Here is a 19,020-nt window from a genome sequence, read left to right as displayed (position 1 = left end):
AGCTCTTTTTAAACCATCTGGATTTGTATCCAGGGATGCTTTATAGAAATAGCAAAATAGGAGAAAACAAAACTCTCAGCCTTTGACTAGTCTAAATAAAATTAGTTACTTGATTGAAAACTATAACTTTAAATTCAGATACTTTTGTATCCACTAAATTACCTTTAAAAAATGGAAACATCATATTTCTTTCCCACGACTTCTCCTTCCAAATATTGTGGTGTTTGTCCTCATTAAGTCCATTCTCTCCTAGCCTGTTTTGCCTGTGATGTGTCACCTATGCTTATATAAAAGAAGACAGGTGCCAATTATTTGCTCAGGTGAGGGGGAGAGAAAAGGCATCAAAGTGTGTCTTCCTGATTTCTAAGTCTCATGCCATGTCAGCACAAAATTTCAGATTCTTTGCACCTAGTGACTTGAACAGATCGTTGTGGGCTCGGAGAACTTGGAAAGAAGAACAAACACTGGGGATGGAGTTGTCTGGAAGACTTGTGGAGTCTCTAAGGGTACTCTGTAGAGAGCAAAAGCATGAGGAAGTATTATCAAGAATAGTATATACACTACATTGTAAAGCAACTATAATAAGATTAAAAAGCAAAGGTGAACAAATAATATAAAGCATCTTGTGGAAGATGAGACAATTACCAAACTGAGAAGAGGCAATGGAGGGCCTTGAATGATAGGATAAGAAATTCAAGTTTAATTCTTTAGCAAGTTTCATTAAGATTTTTGAGAGGATCAAGATCATTTACAGGCTAAACTATATATATACACACACTTAGCTAAAACCAAAGCTCAGTAAATCTATTATTCATAATGTCTTTTAAACAAAACTAGCATGCTATCTCCCATTTTCTCTATATGTATGCAAACAGGAAAGGTTTTATATATAAGCAGGGTTTGTTTTCCCTGTTACTTTTTCCAGAAACACTGTTTTCTCCATGTCCTGTGGCTTAAGTGTTTGCTCTTCATGATACCCCTCTCCGGAGTGCCCCCCAACACACGGGAATGGCCAAGACAGAAAGCTAGGCAGGGCTGGAAACCAGAAATCGCAACTGATTCTCCAGAGAAGAGGTAATGAACAAATTATTCAATTTCAAAACTTCCAAAGGGCCCGGAGTTCAATTCACCCTGCACATTTCCACAAAGTGAAGCATGCTCTGTTCTCTTTAAGATACTGTGTGATAAATTACAGCAGAGTGGATGGAAGAAAACAAAAATGGGAATATAGTAGTTAACACCTGTATCATATTTATTGTTATTTACCAGAAGAAAGCAATAATAAAGCAAAGGTTTATGAAAATATTAACTTCTGCTAGAAGACTCTAAATTTCATCTAAGTCACTCCAACCAATTGGAAGTAGAAAATGTTACCCTGAATAGTTATCTCCTCCCCCTGCCTTTTCAGGGCTTCTGTTTTGTCGCAGGCTAAGTATTCTGCCTTTTACAAAATACTCGTATCACTTAGCAATGTTCCCAGTTCCACCACCTGGATCCAGAAGTATGCAGCTGAAGCAGTCGTCAAGTTCTAATCCCAGAGTCATTAAATCACTTCCTTCTTCCCCTGATTATTCTGTTGCCTCTTATGCCAGTTCTTTTGGCAGCTGCACCTGTGATTTAAGCATTTGAAAAGAGAAGAAAAATGAATCTTAGTTATTCAAGTGTTTTACAGCAAAAATGGCAAAATGTACATAACTCAAAAGGTATAAAGTGGATTAAAAAGTCTGGCCAGAGAGTGCCCCCCACCCAATCATGATAAAACAACAATAACCACAGACTGGGCGTTTCGTGATGACAGGGACAGATCCAAGGGCTCTGAGCATGTGGTGAAGCTTACAATGTAAATAAGAGAGGGCAGGTGCTAGAATCTGCCTGGTCCATTATGCAGCTTACAAGTTGCATAATGCTATGCTGTGCTATGCTCAGTCGCTTCAGTCATGTCCAACTCTTTGTGACTCCGTGGACTATACCCCACCAGTCTCCTCTGTCCATGGGATTCTCCAGGCAACAATACTAGAGTGGGTTGCCATGCCCTCCTCCAGGGAGTTACATAGTATTGGGCATCAATTCTCTCAGCTATAAAATCACAGTATTTTATTTACAAGGCTACCATGAGGATTAAGTGATGCAAGTTAATAATCAATGCTAACACTTCTTTTTAAAGCATTTTCTCATTTCATCTTATGACCACCTTGTAAACAGGGGATGGACTCAGAGAGAACAGGCAATCTGCTTCAGGTCACAGGGCTAGGAAGTGGCAGAGCTAGATGTGAACCTGGACCTGCCTGATTTCATTACTCATCTCAACCACCAAATAAACACCACTGTAAGAACATACAAATATGTTCTTTCCTCTTTAAAGTGAAGTGAAGTGAAGTCGCTCAGTTGTGTCCGACTCTGTGATCCTGTGGACTGTAGCCTACCAGGCTCCTCCATCCATGGTATTTTCCAAGCAAGAGTACTGGAGTGGGTTGCCAGTTCCTTCACCAAGGGATCTTCCTGACCCAGGGAAGACCTGGGTCCAGGTCTCCCACATTGTAGGCAGACACTTTATCATCTGAGCCACTAGGGAAGTCCTTCCTTTTTAGAGTGTATTACTAATTTGACACTAAATTTTACAATGTTATTTGGAGAACCCCCTTCCAAGGGTAAAAAAAAAAAAAAATTGCAAAAGAGTAGTATAAGTCTGACTGAAAATCAACTTTGAGTTTTGTTTCATAGGAACAATTCAAAGATAAAGCAAATTCTTAATAGGTTTCAAGTGGTGTTACATCTAAGGAGAATGACTTATCCACCATGAAGGTAACTTTCAGACAATGCTGACTAAAGTCCAAAGGACCCTGAGATATTGTATGATAATGACTTAAAAATATCTTTCCTCCTACTGTCCATGTCCACCCGCCCGTGTGACAGACCACTGCAGCCACCTGCTATGGACTCTCTTCAGCCAGTGCTTTGCCTACAACCTTTGGATAAAAAGGTTTCCCAACACTCTGCCTACTGGGGAGAACCTTGGATGTGTTGCTGTTGCCTGCCTGGTCTTCAGTCCATAGGGTCCTCCATGTGCTTCTGAGTCCCTCTCCCTCCCTCGTGCCAGACTTTCAGGAGGGGAGGGGTGGGACTGCAACTTGATTGGGGTCACCCAAGGAGAACACCATCAGAGAAGAACACCAGTAAAATATATAATGCCAGTTACTGAAATTAACTGCAAAGCTGCAATAGAGAGTCAAAACTGTTCTTTCCATTGTCAAATGGAAAAAATACTTTTATAGTAAGTTATTTCATATATACATATGCATAGATTGGTTCCCAATTAATAAAAATATTTTCAAGAGCAAAACATGACAATGACCCAACATACTAAACCCAGAGATATACTGACATATTTAAAATGTGACCAAGTTGGGAGTTCAGATCACTGGGAAAAAGAATGAGTCACTGATCAGTGGTTAGCTACTTAGCAAAGAAATAAAATAGCAGACTTCTTGCTTCCTACTTACTTCTAAAATCCAACCCTTTAATTCATCTATAATATGGAATTTTTTTTATAAACCAAAAGCAGGAAGAAAGGCAAAGATTTAAATAAGATTTTAAAAAGTCATTTCCAAGCAGACCACAAAAGACTGAAAAAGAAATAAGAAAAAGATAACTAGATCTGATATTATAAAACTTTCAACAAATAAGAATCTACTCACATTATTGTTAGGGGGCCCTGTCCCCCCTTCACTTGTTAGTTAAAAATACTTTTTTTTTTAAAGTATATGTATAGCATTACACAGTGTACACACACAGAGACATACACCCAATGGCTGGGAGCAATTGGGCAGGATGAGAAGACCCGTTTCAGCAGGGGTTATTTAATTCAGCACACCCAAATGGAGTTCCTGTTCTGGGTCAACACCTCAGTGGGTACCTGGGACAGAGATGAGGAAGATCTACCTTGAGGAACTCGGAATCCACTAGGAGACCTAATGCTGTGTCTGTGAGAGCTGTCAACCCGAGGCATCAGGAGATAAGGTTTGCCATGGATGTCACTGAACAGTGAGTGTCCAAGTGTGGCCTTCAAGTAAGCAGCATCAGCATTGCCAAGGAACATGTCAGAAATGCAAATTCTCAGACCCCAAACTCTGGAGATGGGCTCAGTAATCTGTATTCTATCTTCCAGGTGATTGTGATACATGCAAAAATGTGAGAATCACTATCATAGACTTTTTAAAAGTCGTACATAAAAATTATTTTTTTTCCCACTTGGTATCAGGGAAGGGCAGCTCCTGGTCTGTATAATTCTGGTCCACTTATGCTCCTTTGAGATGAGTTTGAAATGTTACATTGCTTTCTTCCATGGAGACTCCCTGCATAAAGAGTGTAACATTGCTCAAGCTCTATTCTAGATTTGGCCTTGACTCTTGAAGATTCTCTTGGGTTTGGGTTCTTGGTGTTCTTCTTGTATTTTGTTTTTTTTTAGGCAAAAATATGGACAGAAAAAGGGAAGGAAATGAAGGGAACTCTGGGGGTTTTTGTGTTCCCAGGTGGCTCAGTGATAAAGAATCTGCCAGCCAAGCAGGAAATGAGGGCTCAATCCCTGGGTTGGGAAGATCCCCTGAAGAAGGAAATGGCTACCCACTCCAGTATTCTTGCCTGGAGATTTCCACGGACAGAGAAGCCTGGCAGGCTACAGTCCATGGAGTCACAAAAGAGTTGGACATGACTTAGCACCAAACACCAACAAACAACATTTGTGGCTTTAAACTTGAATGTATGAGAGAATGGAGACAACGTGAAAAACCTGAAACCAGAAATAACAACTATAGATCTAGAAAAGGGAAGCTTGATTTGGGGACAAATTGAATAAGGGCACTAAGAAAACCCTGAGCAACTTAAAGGGAAAGGCAAATTGGGGGATCGTCCTAGATTATGTGATAATTGAAACAAAGAAAGAAGACAAGATGGGGAAAAGGAGAAAATTGCAAAAGGATAGAATCTAGAAATCCTAGTTCAAAAGAAATAAGATATAATAAATGAGGCAAAGAAAAAATGGCCAGCAATGAAAACTCAGGAGTCTATAATCTTAAATTTTTGTACTCATAATGACTGCTAATGTGTCATAGAGTCTTTTGGCTAACTAAAGCTGCTTGGGAAATTATCATGAAATCTTTCTGAAGGAAAAACTTAATTGTGTCTTTAGGCACCTGGCTGAAACCAGTCCAGATACACATAAGTGAGCTGAAAGTAAAATTAAGTGAATAATAAAACAGCTGGGCTTCCCAGGTGGCACAGTGGTAAAAGAATCTGCCTGCCAATGTAGGAGATGCCAAACATGTAGGTTCAATCAGTGAGTCAGAAGATCCCCTGGAGAAGGAAATGGCAACTACTCCAGGATTCTTGCCTGGAAAATCCCATGGACAGAGGAGCCTGGTGAACTACAGTCTACAGGGTCACAAAGAGTCGGACACGATTGAGCAACTGAACCTGGATGCATTAGAACAGTTGTCTTGTTTGATTGGCACCAAAGGTTGCATAGCAACTCACAGATCATAGCAAACACTCTCTTCCAACAACACAAGAGAAGACTCTACACATGGACATCACCAGATGGGCAACACCAAAATCAGATTGATTATATTCTTTGCAGCCAAAGGTGAAGAAGCCCTATACGGTCAGCAAAAACAAGACCAGGAGCTGACTGTGGCTCAGATCATGAATTCTTTATTGCCAAATTCAGACTGAAATTGAAGTATGTAGGGAAAACCATTAGACCATTCAGATATGACCTAAATCAAATCCCTTACAATTATACAGTGGAAGTTAGAAATAGATTTAACGGATTAGATCTGATAGACAGAGTGCCTGATGAACTATGGACAGAGGTTCGTGACATTGTACAAGAGACAGGGATCAAGATCATTCCCAAGAAAAAGAAATGCAAAAAAGCAAAATGGCTTTCTGAGGAGGACTTACAAATAACTGGGAAAAGAAGAGATGTGAAAAGCAAAGGAGAAAAGGAAAGATATAAGCATCTGAATGCAGAGTTCCAAAGAATAGCAAGGAGAGATAAGAAAGCCTTTCTCGGTGATCAGTGCAAAGAAATAGAGGAAAACAACAGAATGGGAAAGACTAGAGATCTTTTCAAGAAAATTAGAGATACCAAGGGAACATTTCATGCAAAGATGGGCTCAATAAAGGACAGAAATGGTATGGACCTAACAGAAGCAGAAAACATTAAGAAGAGGTGTCAGGAATACACAGAAGATCTATACAAAAAACATCTTCATGACCCAGATAATCAGGATGGTGTGATCACTCACCTAGAGCCAGACATCCTGGAATGCGAAGTCAAGTGGGCCTTAGGAAGCATCACTATGAACCAAGCTAGTGGAGGTGATGGAATTCCAGTTGAGCTATTTCAAATCCTAAAAGATGATGCTGTGAAAGTGCTGCACTCAATGTGCCAGCAAATTTGGAAAACTCAGCAGTGGCCACAGGACTGGAAAAGGTCAGTTTTCATTCCAATCCCAAAGAGAGGCAATGCCAAAGAATGCTCAGACTATCACACAGTTGCACTCATCTTACACACTAGTGAAGTAATGCTCAAAATTCTCCAAGCCAGGCTTCAACAATATGTGAACCATGAATTTCCAGATGTTCAAGCTGGTTTTAGAAAAGGCAGAGGAACCAGAGATCACATTGCCAATATCTTCTGGATCATCGAAAAAGCAAGAGAGTTCCAGAAAAACATCTATTTCTGCTTTATTGACTATGCCAAAGCCTTTGACTGTGTGGATCACAATAAACTGTGGAAAATTCTGAAACAGATGGGAATACTAGACCACCTGACTTGCCTCTTGCCTGTATGCAGATCAGGAAGCAACAGTTAGAACTGGACATGGAACAACAGACTGGTTCCACATAGGAAAAGGAGTACATCAAGGCTGTATATTGTCATCCTGCTTATTTAATATATTCAGAATACATCATGAGAAACCCTGGGCTGGATGAAGCACAAGCTGGAATCAAGATTGCTGGGAGAAATATCAATAACCTCAGATATGCAGATGACACCACCCTTATGGCATAAAGTGAAGAATAACTAAGAGCCTCTTGCTGAAAGTGAAAGAGGAGAGTGAAAAAGTTGGCTTAAAGCTCAACATTCAGAAAACTAAGATCATGGCATCTGGTCCTATTACTTCATGGCAAATAGTTGGAGAAACAGTGGAAACAGTGGCAAACTTTATTTTGGGGGGCTCCAAAATCACTGTAGATGGTGACTGCAGCAATGAAATTAAAAGATGCTTGCTCCTTGGAAGACAGTTATGACCAAACTAGACAGCATATTAAAAAGCAGAGACATTACTTTGCCAACAAAGGTCTATCTAATCAAGGCTATGGTTTTTCCAGTAGTCATGTATGGATGTGAGAGTTGGACTATAAAGAAAGCTGAGTGCTGAAGAATTGATGCTTTTGAACTGTGGTGTTGGAAAAGACTCTTGAGAGTCCTTTGGACTGCAAGGAGATCAAACCAGTCCATCCTAAAGGAAATCAGTCCTGAATATTCACTGGAAGGACTGATGTTGAAGCTGAAACTCCAATACTTAGGCTACCTGATGTGAAGAACTGACTCATTAGAAAAGACCCTGATGACTGGAAAGAGAGAAGGCAGGAGAAGGGGATGACAGAGGATGAGATGGCTGGATGGCATCACCAACTCAATGGACATGAGTTTGAGTGAACTCTGGGAGTTGGTGATGGACAGGGAGGCCTGGCATGCTGCGGTTCACGGGGTCACAAAGAGTCAGACATGACTTAGCGACTGAACTGAACTGAACTGAAAGGTTGCATAGTGTTAATTGCTCAGTTGTGTCCAGCTCTTTGCAACCCCATGGACTGTAGCCCACCAGGCTCCTCTGTCCATGGGGATTTTCCAGGCAAGAATACTGGAGTGGGTTGCTATACCATCCTCCAAGGGATCTTCCTGACCCAGGGATCAAACCTGTGATCCCCTGGAGAAGGGAATGGCTACCCACTCCAGTATTCTTGCCTGGAAAATTCCCATGGATAGAGGAGCCTGGTGGGCTACAGTCCATGGGGTTGCAAAGAGTAGGACACAACTGAGCAACTGACACTTTCACTTCCAAAAATTGCATATGATATAAATGCAGTTGGTCTCTGTAAATTATATAGTTTTTGCAGATGAGATTTCTATCTCAGTGCATGTACAGATACTCATCTGGGATGGCTGGCAGTGAGCAGACCACCAAATTTTTTAAGATGAAAGGAAATCATATATTTATCAATGAAGGATATGTCTATACCAGTCTAAAATCTTTCTTCTGGGCTGGCATCATATTGACTCAGAGTTATCAACTCAGAGGGAGATAAATTAGTGATTAATAAATTCAGTTAGATAAGACAAAGTCCTTTAAAACATAGCTAAACACAACAAACTGAAAAATTGTACTGGAGTCCAATAAGCAATCCAAATGAGTGAAAAAGGCCAGGTGTTAGGCAGTAGGGCACGGTGGAGACTGAGTTAAAACTGGAGAGTCTGTTACCTGTCTCAAGGAAGAAACTACCACCAATTCAGCTTATGTGTACCATGCATATGCAGGCCCCATGTGGCTGGATCTGATGTTTCAAATGCTGCCAGATACCTGGATGTTATCGTGGGATATTTTATAATTTGAACAATAATACTCAAGCCAAACAAAACAGGCCTGCAGGCTGGGTTTTAAGTCGCCTAGTTTTCAATACCTGGCCCACGGAATACATCTCTCTTAAACTGATTTAAACAGGCAACGTCTTAGAGGAGGCAGCACTTGAGCCAAGAAAGAATACAGATTTTGTCCTTTATTTTCTGCTAGCAACTTCAATTCTGGAATCCCAAGCCAGAAGCATGTGATGGGGAGAGAATAAATATTAAAAGGAAAAAAACACCCATAAATTTAAAATATAAACTGAGTACTTCATGATCTATGCTCTAGAAAATACAAAAATAATATCTCCAAGTCCGTGAGAGAAAGAAAAACAAAAACTTTTTTCCTTTAAGAGTAAATAAGTTCTAAGTATGTTTATGGACATTCAGCATTTTAGTTAGGAGCATCAGTAGAAAGAATGACAAGATTTCCAAACTGAGTTTTAACTTCATATTTGAAAATCTGGTGGTTTAAAGAACATCTCTGTCCTCCAATCAAGTGGGGAGGGAGAACCCCCATAATCTTTAGTTTTACCTCCTTAAAGTGAGTGTTGCTGTGCCTCGTCTGACCAGCCAAACATAGCCCTTTTCTGCTGAGATCCTGAAATTTCACCACAGATGGCATTTACAATATTTCACCGAGTCTAAGATGCGTGTTTTCTGATGTTTCCATATCCCCTACATCAGAAAGCATCTCACAATCAATAGTGTTTTAGAGTAGCTGGCTGCAGGCAGCCACACAATCACAGTATAACTTTTCATACCATTAGCACTTCCACTGAGCTCTGTGCCCTGTTGGAATTAAACACACGCAGAGGTATTTAAAATACCCTTAAAGAACGACAGAGCAAATAGGACAAATTGTGTTGGGTCTGTAAGAATTCTTTCTACTCTTTTGAACTTCCACACATTTCAAATGATTTCAAAAGAAAAAGATAAAAAATGTCTTTTAAGAGAGATTACACTAAAAGTCAGCATTAAAGCAGACATTTATTATGTATGCAGCAAGGCGCAAAAATGCAGCAGTACCGAGCGAATTGATGTCAGTCAAGTGAATTTTTGTCAGCTGGATGATGCGTTTTCACATTTTTCTTGCAGAGCATTTTATAGGACCACGCTGATGAAGTTGTGTGATATTGTGTATCTAAGATACATGTCAAGAGATTTCTATTGCAAGCCAAGCCAGGCAACTGAAAGCAGAAGATGCCAATCCCTTGGAATAGATAAAAGACATTTCAAAGCAAAGACTGATGTACAAGACCCCCATTCACAAACTGTGTCAGAGTTCACTTTGCTGCGTATTTTTCTTTCTGAATGGACATTAAACACACACACACAACTTAAAACTGATACCAATCAAGAACTGATTGAAAATGGAAAATGTAGTACTTACTAGACTGTGGCAGTTTGGTAATTATTACGGTGAATTTATCTTAATACCTTTTGCTCTAGAATCTAGACTCAAAGCTGAAGTGACTAAAAGACAGAGTATCTTGACCATGAAAATGATAAAAACCAACACTGTAAGCTCCATGAGGTTAAGACTATACCTGTCTTATTCACTGCTCATGGTGCCTGACACGTGGTAGCACTAAAAGAATATTTATTACAAATGGATGGATGAAATTCAGCCAACTCCAGGCAAAGCAGATTTGCTCAGAAGAATGTTTCTTTAGAGGGCTTCCCTGGTTGCTCAGATGATACAGAATCTGCCTGCAATGAGGGACACCTGGGTTTGATCCCTGGGTCGAAAAGATTCCCTGGAGAACAGAATGGCTACCCACTCCAGTATTCCTGCCTGGAGAATTCCACAAACAAAGGAGCCTGGTAGGCTACAGTCCATGGGTCACAACAACTCAGCCATGACTGATCACTTTCACTTTTTTTTTTTCCCCCATATTCCTTCAGAAGGCAGGGAGAGGGGTCAGATGATCATCTAACCTTCACCCTCTTGTCTACTCTGAGTCTACATTCCACCTTTAATGCATATTTTAAAAAGACTTCTCTTTATTCTTTTCGGACCAATGCTATTTTCTGACTGTCTAGCCACCACGGCAGTTGGGATTTGCTTTGACAACTGGTTATGGAGTGATAGCCCTAGCCTCTCTCAAAACAGCATCCTGATTCACCCCCTGCAGAGGTCTGGCTGCCTGGAGAAGAGCAGGTGCAGAAAGTGTTGATGTTGTGCCCAAGGGCAGGCAGAGATCTCCTGCCCGATCTCATGTGACCTCTAGCACTCTCAGCCTGGCCCCTGCCATAGGAAGACTCAGAATCCCTCTAAGTCACAGTTGAACGTCATCTTTGATTTAGAAGAATGAAGTATTGTCAATTCTGTATTTCTAGGGGATGGGAATAAGGGACATATATATATATGTGAATAAGTAACAATCATATTTGTGCATTTTTTTTGTGGGGGGCCATACAACACAGCTTGAAGGATCTTAGTTCATTGGCTAGGGATTGAACCTGGGCCCTCAGCTATGAGAGTGCTAAATCCTAACCACTGGACTGCCAGCAAACTCCCTGTATTGTTTTAGAATATAAATCTCTTTAAAGCAGGGGAAAAACAAGTTTACATGGAAAGAGTTAAACTATCTTGAAAAAACTATGACTCTCTAATGGCATACCATAGTGACTATTTTATTAATGTAATATCGTGGCTAAATTACATATTAGATTTTAAAACAATACAGTTAATTATCAACCACCTGTGGCCATTGGACACACACCTTTCAGCCTCTATAAATCCCTTCATAGTAATGACTATAAAAAAATTTATTTGTGTAACTTAAGCTGAAAGGAATGGAACATTTTTGTCTATCAGCGGTAGTAATAGCGAGTCATAAGAAAACTGAAATAACAGTAAAATATTTTAAAGCTCCATTTATTCATGGAGACATTAATGTTAAATTTATTATTGTCCACCTACCTAAAATATAAAGAGTATAATTGCAATAGCAGGTGGTATCCACTCATCTACTGAAAAAGAATTTTTTAAAGCCCTACAGAAGCACTTATCCACAAATGACTGGCCTAATTAGGCCTCATTCTTACTTATTCCTGCAGCAGTTCCCTGGGGATCTCAGCTTGTCAGTTCTGTGTGGCAGGAGTAAACAAAAGCTTGACCAGGGATGCTCAGGATTGAATTCCAAAGTCAACTCTACCACTTCTGAAATGTTATTTAACATCTCTAAGCCTCAATTTCCTTCTTATAAAACAGGGAGAATAATAATACCTACCTTACAGGATTGTTAAGGTGATTGTAAGAGTTAATTCATATAATGGATGTGGCCCATAGGAAGTGCTTCATAAATGTGGGCTGTTAGTATCCTGGTTACAGCAGTCATATAGATTGTAATTGTGTCTTTGAGGATAACCAATAATTTAGATCTACCAGTAATGCTGACAGGTTTCCCTCAGTTAGTGACAATTAGTGAGAATGTCCTGGTGTTAAAACGAACAGGGAATAGAGTTGGGAGAGATTGACTGTGGCCCTGTGTTCACCGTTTCTCCCTCCTCCTACTTACAGGTTTAAGATAGGCGATGTTACTGTGACGAATGTCGTTCAAGAGCTGATCTCGGGGGGTAATTTCCACCAACGGGGGCGGCCTGTTTCTCGGCACGGGTTTGAGCGTTTTGATCACATCTTTGAGATTGGTTTTCTCGGGTGGCTCTCTGGCTTCCGGCATCCGAGATTTGCGCTGGATCCTCTTCAGCTTCACCACGCGGAAGGAGTCGGGGTCTGTCCTGTACTTCGGTGGCTGCGATGGCTTTTCGTCACCTCATTTTGTCGACCGAAGGGGGCTGCTTGGGGGTTGGGAGGTCGAGGAGGAGGAGACTGGAGGAACTCCTGCGTCCGGGAATCTGGCATTGGTCCTCCCAGCATCTCCCACATCCCAGGGGGCAGCCCCAACCCGTTCTCCAACATGGCTATTAGCTTCCTCTGCTCTTTGAGCTGCTGCTGTTTCTGTTCTTCTTGCCTTTTCTGCCTTTGTCTATCCTGATTCCTGGTGAGCAGATTGGTTACCACCATTCGTGGACCCGGAAGCTCAAAATGGTAGCCCATCTTCAGGAGAGTGTTGTTCGCTTTCAAAAGCCTGGCTATTTCCATTTCAGCGTGGTGGCCCAGCATATGTCTCTGATTGTGAAACCGAAGTTCGGTGAGTGTCTCATTAAACTGGAGACACCGCATGATGGCCATGATGCCCTTGCCTGTGATGAAATTGGACTCTATGTTGAGAGTGGTAATGCTCCTATTTTCACGCAACATGTTAGCCAAGGCGAATGCTACATTCTCATCCGCACCCACATTCGCTAAACTGAAGGTTTTGACGTGTTTGTTTTTCTTCATTGCGTTGACAAAGTCCAGCAACATTTCTTTGGGGATGTTTTCAATGTTGTTCAGGTTGAGTTCCTTCATGTCAGGGTCATTTTGTCTCACTCGCCTTAAGCTCCCATCCAGGTCTGTTTGGTTTCCGGAGGGCCTTGCGCTTACTTTCAAAAAACTGGTATCTAGAGCTAACTTCTTGGGATCCAATTTTGATATTTTTTTCTCAATTTTGTCTTGAGCCTCTGGTCTGCCTTTCTGTTCTTCAGTTACTTTACTAGTTACCTGTTGGCAGGTGTTCTCACCATTTCTGATTTGCTGCTTTACCTCACTTTCCTCTCTCTTTGTTCCATCACTCTCTTCACTGTCTTCTTTTCCTTCATCTTCTGCATCATCTTCTTCATCATCTTCTTCATCTTCCTCCTCATCTTCGTTATCTTCATCATCATTATTTGCTTCTTGGACATTGTCACTGACCTGTGATTCTCTTTTATGTGCAGCGATTTCACTGTTAAGTTTTTCTTTTAAATACTGGGACATATTGTTATTGCTTTTGTCTATCGCTTCATGCTGTTTTTGAGCTTTTTCCTAAAAGAGAAATTTAGAAAGGTTAGAATACGTAGCAGTGAAGAAATATGAAGAAGAGCAGTATCTATTGAAGATAATAAAAAGATTTATTATTTAGTGAAAAAAAATTAAGCAAATAAGCTCTAGGTATAGTATTCTTTTGTTTACATATATATTTATGTGTACATATGAATATGTATGCATGTACACACTATATATATGTGTGTTTGTAAATGTATATAAAAAACAGACTGTTGTAATGTTTATCAAATTAATAGTTATCCTTGAGGAAGAGAGGTAATTAAGATAATTGAGGAAGGGATGTGGGGATTTTAACTTTGTACATAATTCTAAACTGAGATATTTTTTCTGAAACAAAGTATGTCTTTGTTAGTTGTTTTACAAGCAAATACAACCAAAATAAAGGTAAATTTTTATAGGCACACACAGGCACAGACACACATTTTTTTGGTTGTGTTTTTCTCCTCCCAGTTAATTTTCAGACCCTCTATTGTTTTAAAGATAGTGTTCAGTTCCAGAAGCAGTTAAAAGTTATTTTTGAAAACCTTATGGGATTATTCATCCATTCACTGAAGTCTTTGTTTTGTATACAGCTGAATAGGAATTTTGTATTCCATAGCTCTGTGTTACATAACAATTTCCTTATTGGCCTAACAAAAATTTACATACATAATATGTTTGCCAATTTAATATAATGTGCACAACAAAGTTCCCTGAAAATAAAAGCTATTGTGGGGGGAATGAGAGCAGTTTGATATTTTGGAATATGCCAAAACCCTTGTCTTTGATTTTTTGTCTGCTTAGCTCTGTGAAAACTGCCCAGATGCTTCAGGCACAGGCTTTCCAGTCCAGTTCCCTGGGAAGGAATGTTCTAGGAGGTAAAGCCAGGTATAAAAGGGGACAAAATTATCAGAAATTCAGAAAAAAAGAATTGCTTAGTTTGGAAAGGAAACTAATAGTCTCTTATCAATAATGTTTATTAGATGCTTACATGTTAATTATACACTTTCCCATAAAGGATGTATACCTCATAGGTGTCATTTTGAAAGCTGGTGTAGAAGTTTGACATAGAGGCTTATGTGAGCAAGAACTTAATCTGTGGAGGAAGAAACGGGGAAAAGGGGTCAATTATACAGCTACAGATGGAAACTAAATTTTTAGTAGTGAGTATACTGTATATGGACCTTCCCAGGTGGCTCAGTCAGAAAGAATCCGCCACCAATGCAGAAGACATGGAAGACATAGATTCGACCCCTGGGTCAGGCAGATCCCCTGGAGGAGGAAACAGCAACCCACTCCAGTATTCTAGCCTGGAAAAGTCCATGGACAGAGTACCTGGTGGGCTACAATCCACTGGGTTGCAAAGAATCAGACATGACTTAGCAACCGAGAATAATACTGTATGTAGAAATAGAAACGTATAATGTTGTATATGTGAAACTTGTGTTATAAACCAATATTATTTCAATAAAAAATAAGCCTAAAATTTTAAAAAAAGAAAGAGCTTGATTTTACTGCTCATACCATTATGGGTTGGAAGTGACACGTAAACTACCTAAAGTTTTCTCTGCATTTCTCATTTGTCTCAGCAGGGGGAGCCAACCATTAAGCTGTTTAAATTATACAAAAGGAAGAAACAGTGTCAGAAGTACCCAAGTTTGTTTTTCTTGGAAATTGGTATTCATGTAGAACTGGCTTTTACTCAAGTTGTAAACTGTCTATAAATTGTACCTTAAACTCTAACCTGGTAAAGCCAGCAACTTATTTTCTTAAGTGCAGTACATGTTTAAACTCTCCTGACTATGAAATCAGTTAATAACTTTCCTAAAATTTCAGCTAGTATGATGGTAATGTGACAAGATGTACCTACCAAAAATAAATCAGCAGGCATAACTACAAGAGACTTCACCTGTGAGGATCTCTGTTTTCTTTTTGCCAAGTCACTTTTAAGTGAAACATTAAAAAAATATGCTGATATGCACTTCTAGTTTTCATATAAGGAACATATTTAAAGAAAGAACTATCTTTAAAACAGCCTAATAGGATCAACCTCTAAATTCACCACTGATACTTAATGCACTGTGGTAATGGATTTTTTGGTTACTGGACTTGGTTTATTTATTCTTTTTTTTTTTAGGTGTAATAGTGACATTTTAATGGCCACAGATGCAAATGCTTTAATCTACGTGGACTTGGTTTAATTGCAGGGTGTGTGGCTGAACTTCAGGGGGACTGTGATACACTTGTGATTGTATGTGAAACAGTGCATATGCACACGTGCCAGAAGGAGGACAAAGAGCTTTCCTCAGCATCGTAAAGGGTCCTGTGAGTCAAAAATAGCATAAAAGACAAATCCTTCTGCGTTATGAGTTAATTCATTAAATATTAATTTCATACCTACAGAATACAGGTTTACCTGTACAAGAAACCCCCAGCAATTTTTTAAAAGAGATATTTATAAGAAATTACCACTTTTTTCCTCCCAGTTATACTATGTAAGTGTTCTAGAAAGTTCTGATCTGGCATAGGATTAAATATTGTGATTTATGTATAAACGTCAACAAAACAAGACAAAACATGGAGTCTTGAGAAAAGACAGTTACAATAGGGACACGCATCAGCCCAGGCCAGGAAGCCATTTCTCCCTTGTACACAAATCCCCCTTACCTTGGTTGGCACAAAGGTGACAGGAACACGTTCGTCTTCCAGCATGCGTCTGGATGCCTTTTGCCAATACATATAATCAACGAGAGATTTATGGTCAAAGTTCCCTGTTGGTGGCTTGTCGGTCTGATCCTTCTGAATCATTCCCACAGGAAGCCTGGGGTCAGGGGCCATCACCTCCATTTCCGACTGTAGTTCTTTGAGCTCTTCTGGGGACAAGTTGGCCAAGATTTCATCTTCATCAATCTCCCCATCGATTTCTTCTTGATCTGAATTCCTGCTATGTTCTGACATGACTCTGTTCAATACTTTTCTCTTACTACAAGAGGAGAAATAATCAACAAAGATTTACAAAAAGACAAAACTCTCTCAAGAAGTTCCCCCAGTTAGTAAGTGTCCCAGGTCAATACCACCTTGAGGAGATTTCCCTCCCCCACAAGAACCCCAGTGGTGCTTGCTGAGCTGCTAGGGGTGACTGCAACTAAGTTCATGCCGTAACTATATTAAGCAGGGCTTGGTTGGAGACAGTCAATTTATGGAACTACTATGCTTCTCTCTTCAGCAGCTTGAGTCAGCTGTGCAAATCCATCTGACATTTCAGTACAGCTGCTTAGGTTTGCCAGGCCTCCCAAACCTCTACAGGAGTAAATTCTTAGTTCTCTTCCTATGAGCTCTCATATTGTCCTATACAAATTCATGCAGTCCATACACACACCCAAATACTGCAGGCGAGGCCACTTCTTATTTAAATGATGAAAACAACTTACAATATTTCAGAAGAAAAATCCAAACAGCAACTTGAGGTCTACTGAAGTGAAAAATTCATTTGAAGGTGGAAATCAAGCTCTCAGGACTTGCCTCTTGACTACCATGAGACTCTGGAAGCAAATAAAACTGCACACAGGTGAGCAGAAGCCTGGCTATGTTACTTACCCACGGGGTAAGCTGAACCTCTGCAAGACATCCTTATTTGCATCCTGATCCTGTGATCTAACAGATGGGGATGAGCAGCACTTGAATTTCCACTATGAGTAAGGAATTTAATATTTTAAATAATTTGTTTTTCTTATTAAATATCTATTAAGCCAGGATAAAAATGTAAATGGATCTAAATTGAAATATCAAAAAAACACTCAAACCATTAAAGTACTGGAAGCAATCATGAAAACATTTTCTTTTTCATAACTTCAGAGGACAATATGGCAATATTTATCCAAATGAAAAATGCATACTCTCTTTGACCAAATGCATACTTTCAGCGTGTAGGAATGTATTCTACAGATATAACCCCCATATGGGTGAAATAATAGATATGTGTACAAAGCAGTGTATTGTATGCTATTATATGTGTCATAAAACATAAAAACAATGTATGCACATATATTTATACAAACTTTATCAACAGATCCTTGGAAAGATACACAAGAAACCAATACTAGTGGATGCTGTTGGAGAAAGAAATGGGTTATCTGGGGGACAGGACTAGGAAAATAGACTTTGTTACTGTATACCTTTTATAACTGCAAATTTTGAAACATAAATATAGTGCCTGCTCAAAAATATACGCTTATTGTATAAAACAGGATAACACATGGAAGCATAAAATTTCCCCTTATTGTACTACTAAGAGCTACCACTATGAACATTTTGGTTTATCACTCTGGTCAGTCCTTTCTTCCAGGCATATAAACTCAATAATCTTTTGTCATCTGTCTGTTTTTTAACTTACAAAATCATGTGTTTTTTCTAGTCAATAATATATTCTGCTACTACATTATTTTTAATAACTCCCTGTTAAGATTCTTTATATGGAAATTCCATAATTAATGAAACCAATCTCCAATTATTGAATATTTGGACTGTTTTTGATGCTCACAGCACTTCTTCAATAAATATCCCCTGTAGTAAAATATACACATGCAAGTTTATTTCTTTAGGATAAATCGAATACACACCAAGAAGTGTAATTACCAAGTCAGAAAACATAAGGAAATTTAGGGCTTTTCATATGTATGGCTAGGTGATCCCCTCAATATTATTATAACCCATCCTCAATACATGTATATTATTTACAAATTATATACACATGTTACTATTTCAATATCATCTATAATATATAATTATATTTATACATAAATATAAAATATACATTGTCAAACAATATATTCTTGAATATATATATATATAATGTTTGTAAGTATAAATGAATTTAAATGTATACAGACATCTGTATAATAAAACATATGGAAAAAATTACATGTGAGAAGTTTTAAACGGACATTCTAATATTTTCTTTCTACCCTAATGGTTTGTTTTGAACACCCCAAGATCAAGAGGCTTTTCATATGTATGGCTACATTTTTCCCCAGAAAGCTATTACCATTTACTTGGAATGATCATTTTTAAAGTAAAGAATATAGATACACAGTGGCAGCTTACTCTTGGCCTCTTCTCTGTAGAGACTTCCTCTTCCACCCAGTCCTGTAAAAGGGAAGTAAAAGCTTGGCCTCAGTGGGCAGAGAGGTAGACCACTTTACAGACAACTGATTTGCAGACCATTTCAGAGGCTTCGCTTGCAAAACAGGGATCACAAAGAGTTGGACAGTACTGAGCACGCACACACGCACGCGCGCGCACACACACGCAAAGAGACTGTACCAAAAAGAGTTTTGTGTTCAAGGAGGTTTGGAAATGTTATATTCTGCAATTGTCTTTCAGAGATTTGTAAATCATGTGAACTTTTAGACTCAGA

At 39.3% G+C, this 19,020-nt stretch overlaps 1 protein-coding gene across 1 annotated transcript; it reads right to left on the bottom strand.

The window, feature by feature from the left end:
- On the bottom strand, positions 1,229-17,171 carry LMOD3 (leiomodin 3). Its single transcript, XM_005695749.3, is given in 5 exon segments — positions 1,229-1,610; positions 12,217-12,467; positions 12,470-13,604; positions 16,272-16,587; positions 17,036-17,171. Coding segments are annotated over 4 exon segments (1,704 nt in total). The 5' UTR covers positions 16,563-16,587; positions 17,036-17,171; the 3' UTR covers positions 1,229-1,583.

Source organism: Capra hircus, chromosome 22 (assembly GCF_001704415.2).
Source record: "Capra hircus breed San Clemente chromosome 22, ASM170441v1, whole genome shotgun sequence".
NCBI lineage: Eukaryota > Metazoa > Chordata > Mammalia > Artiodactyla > Bovidae > Capra > Capra hircus.
This window is presented reverse-complemented; position numbering and strand designations above follow the sequence as displayed.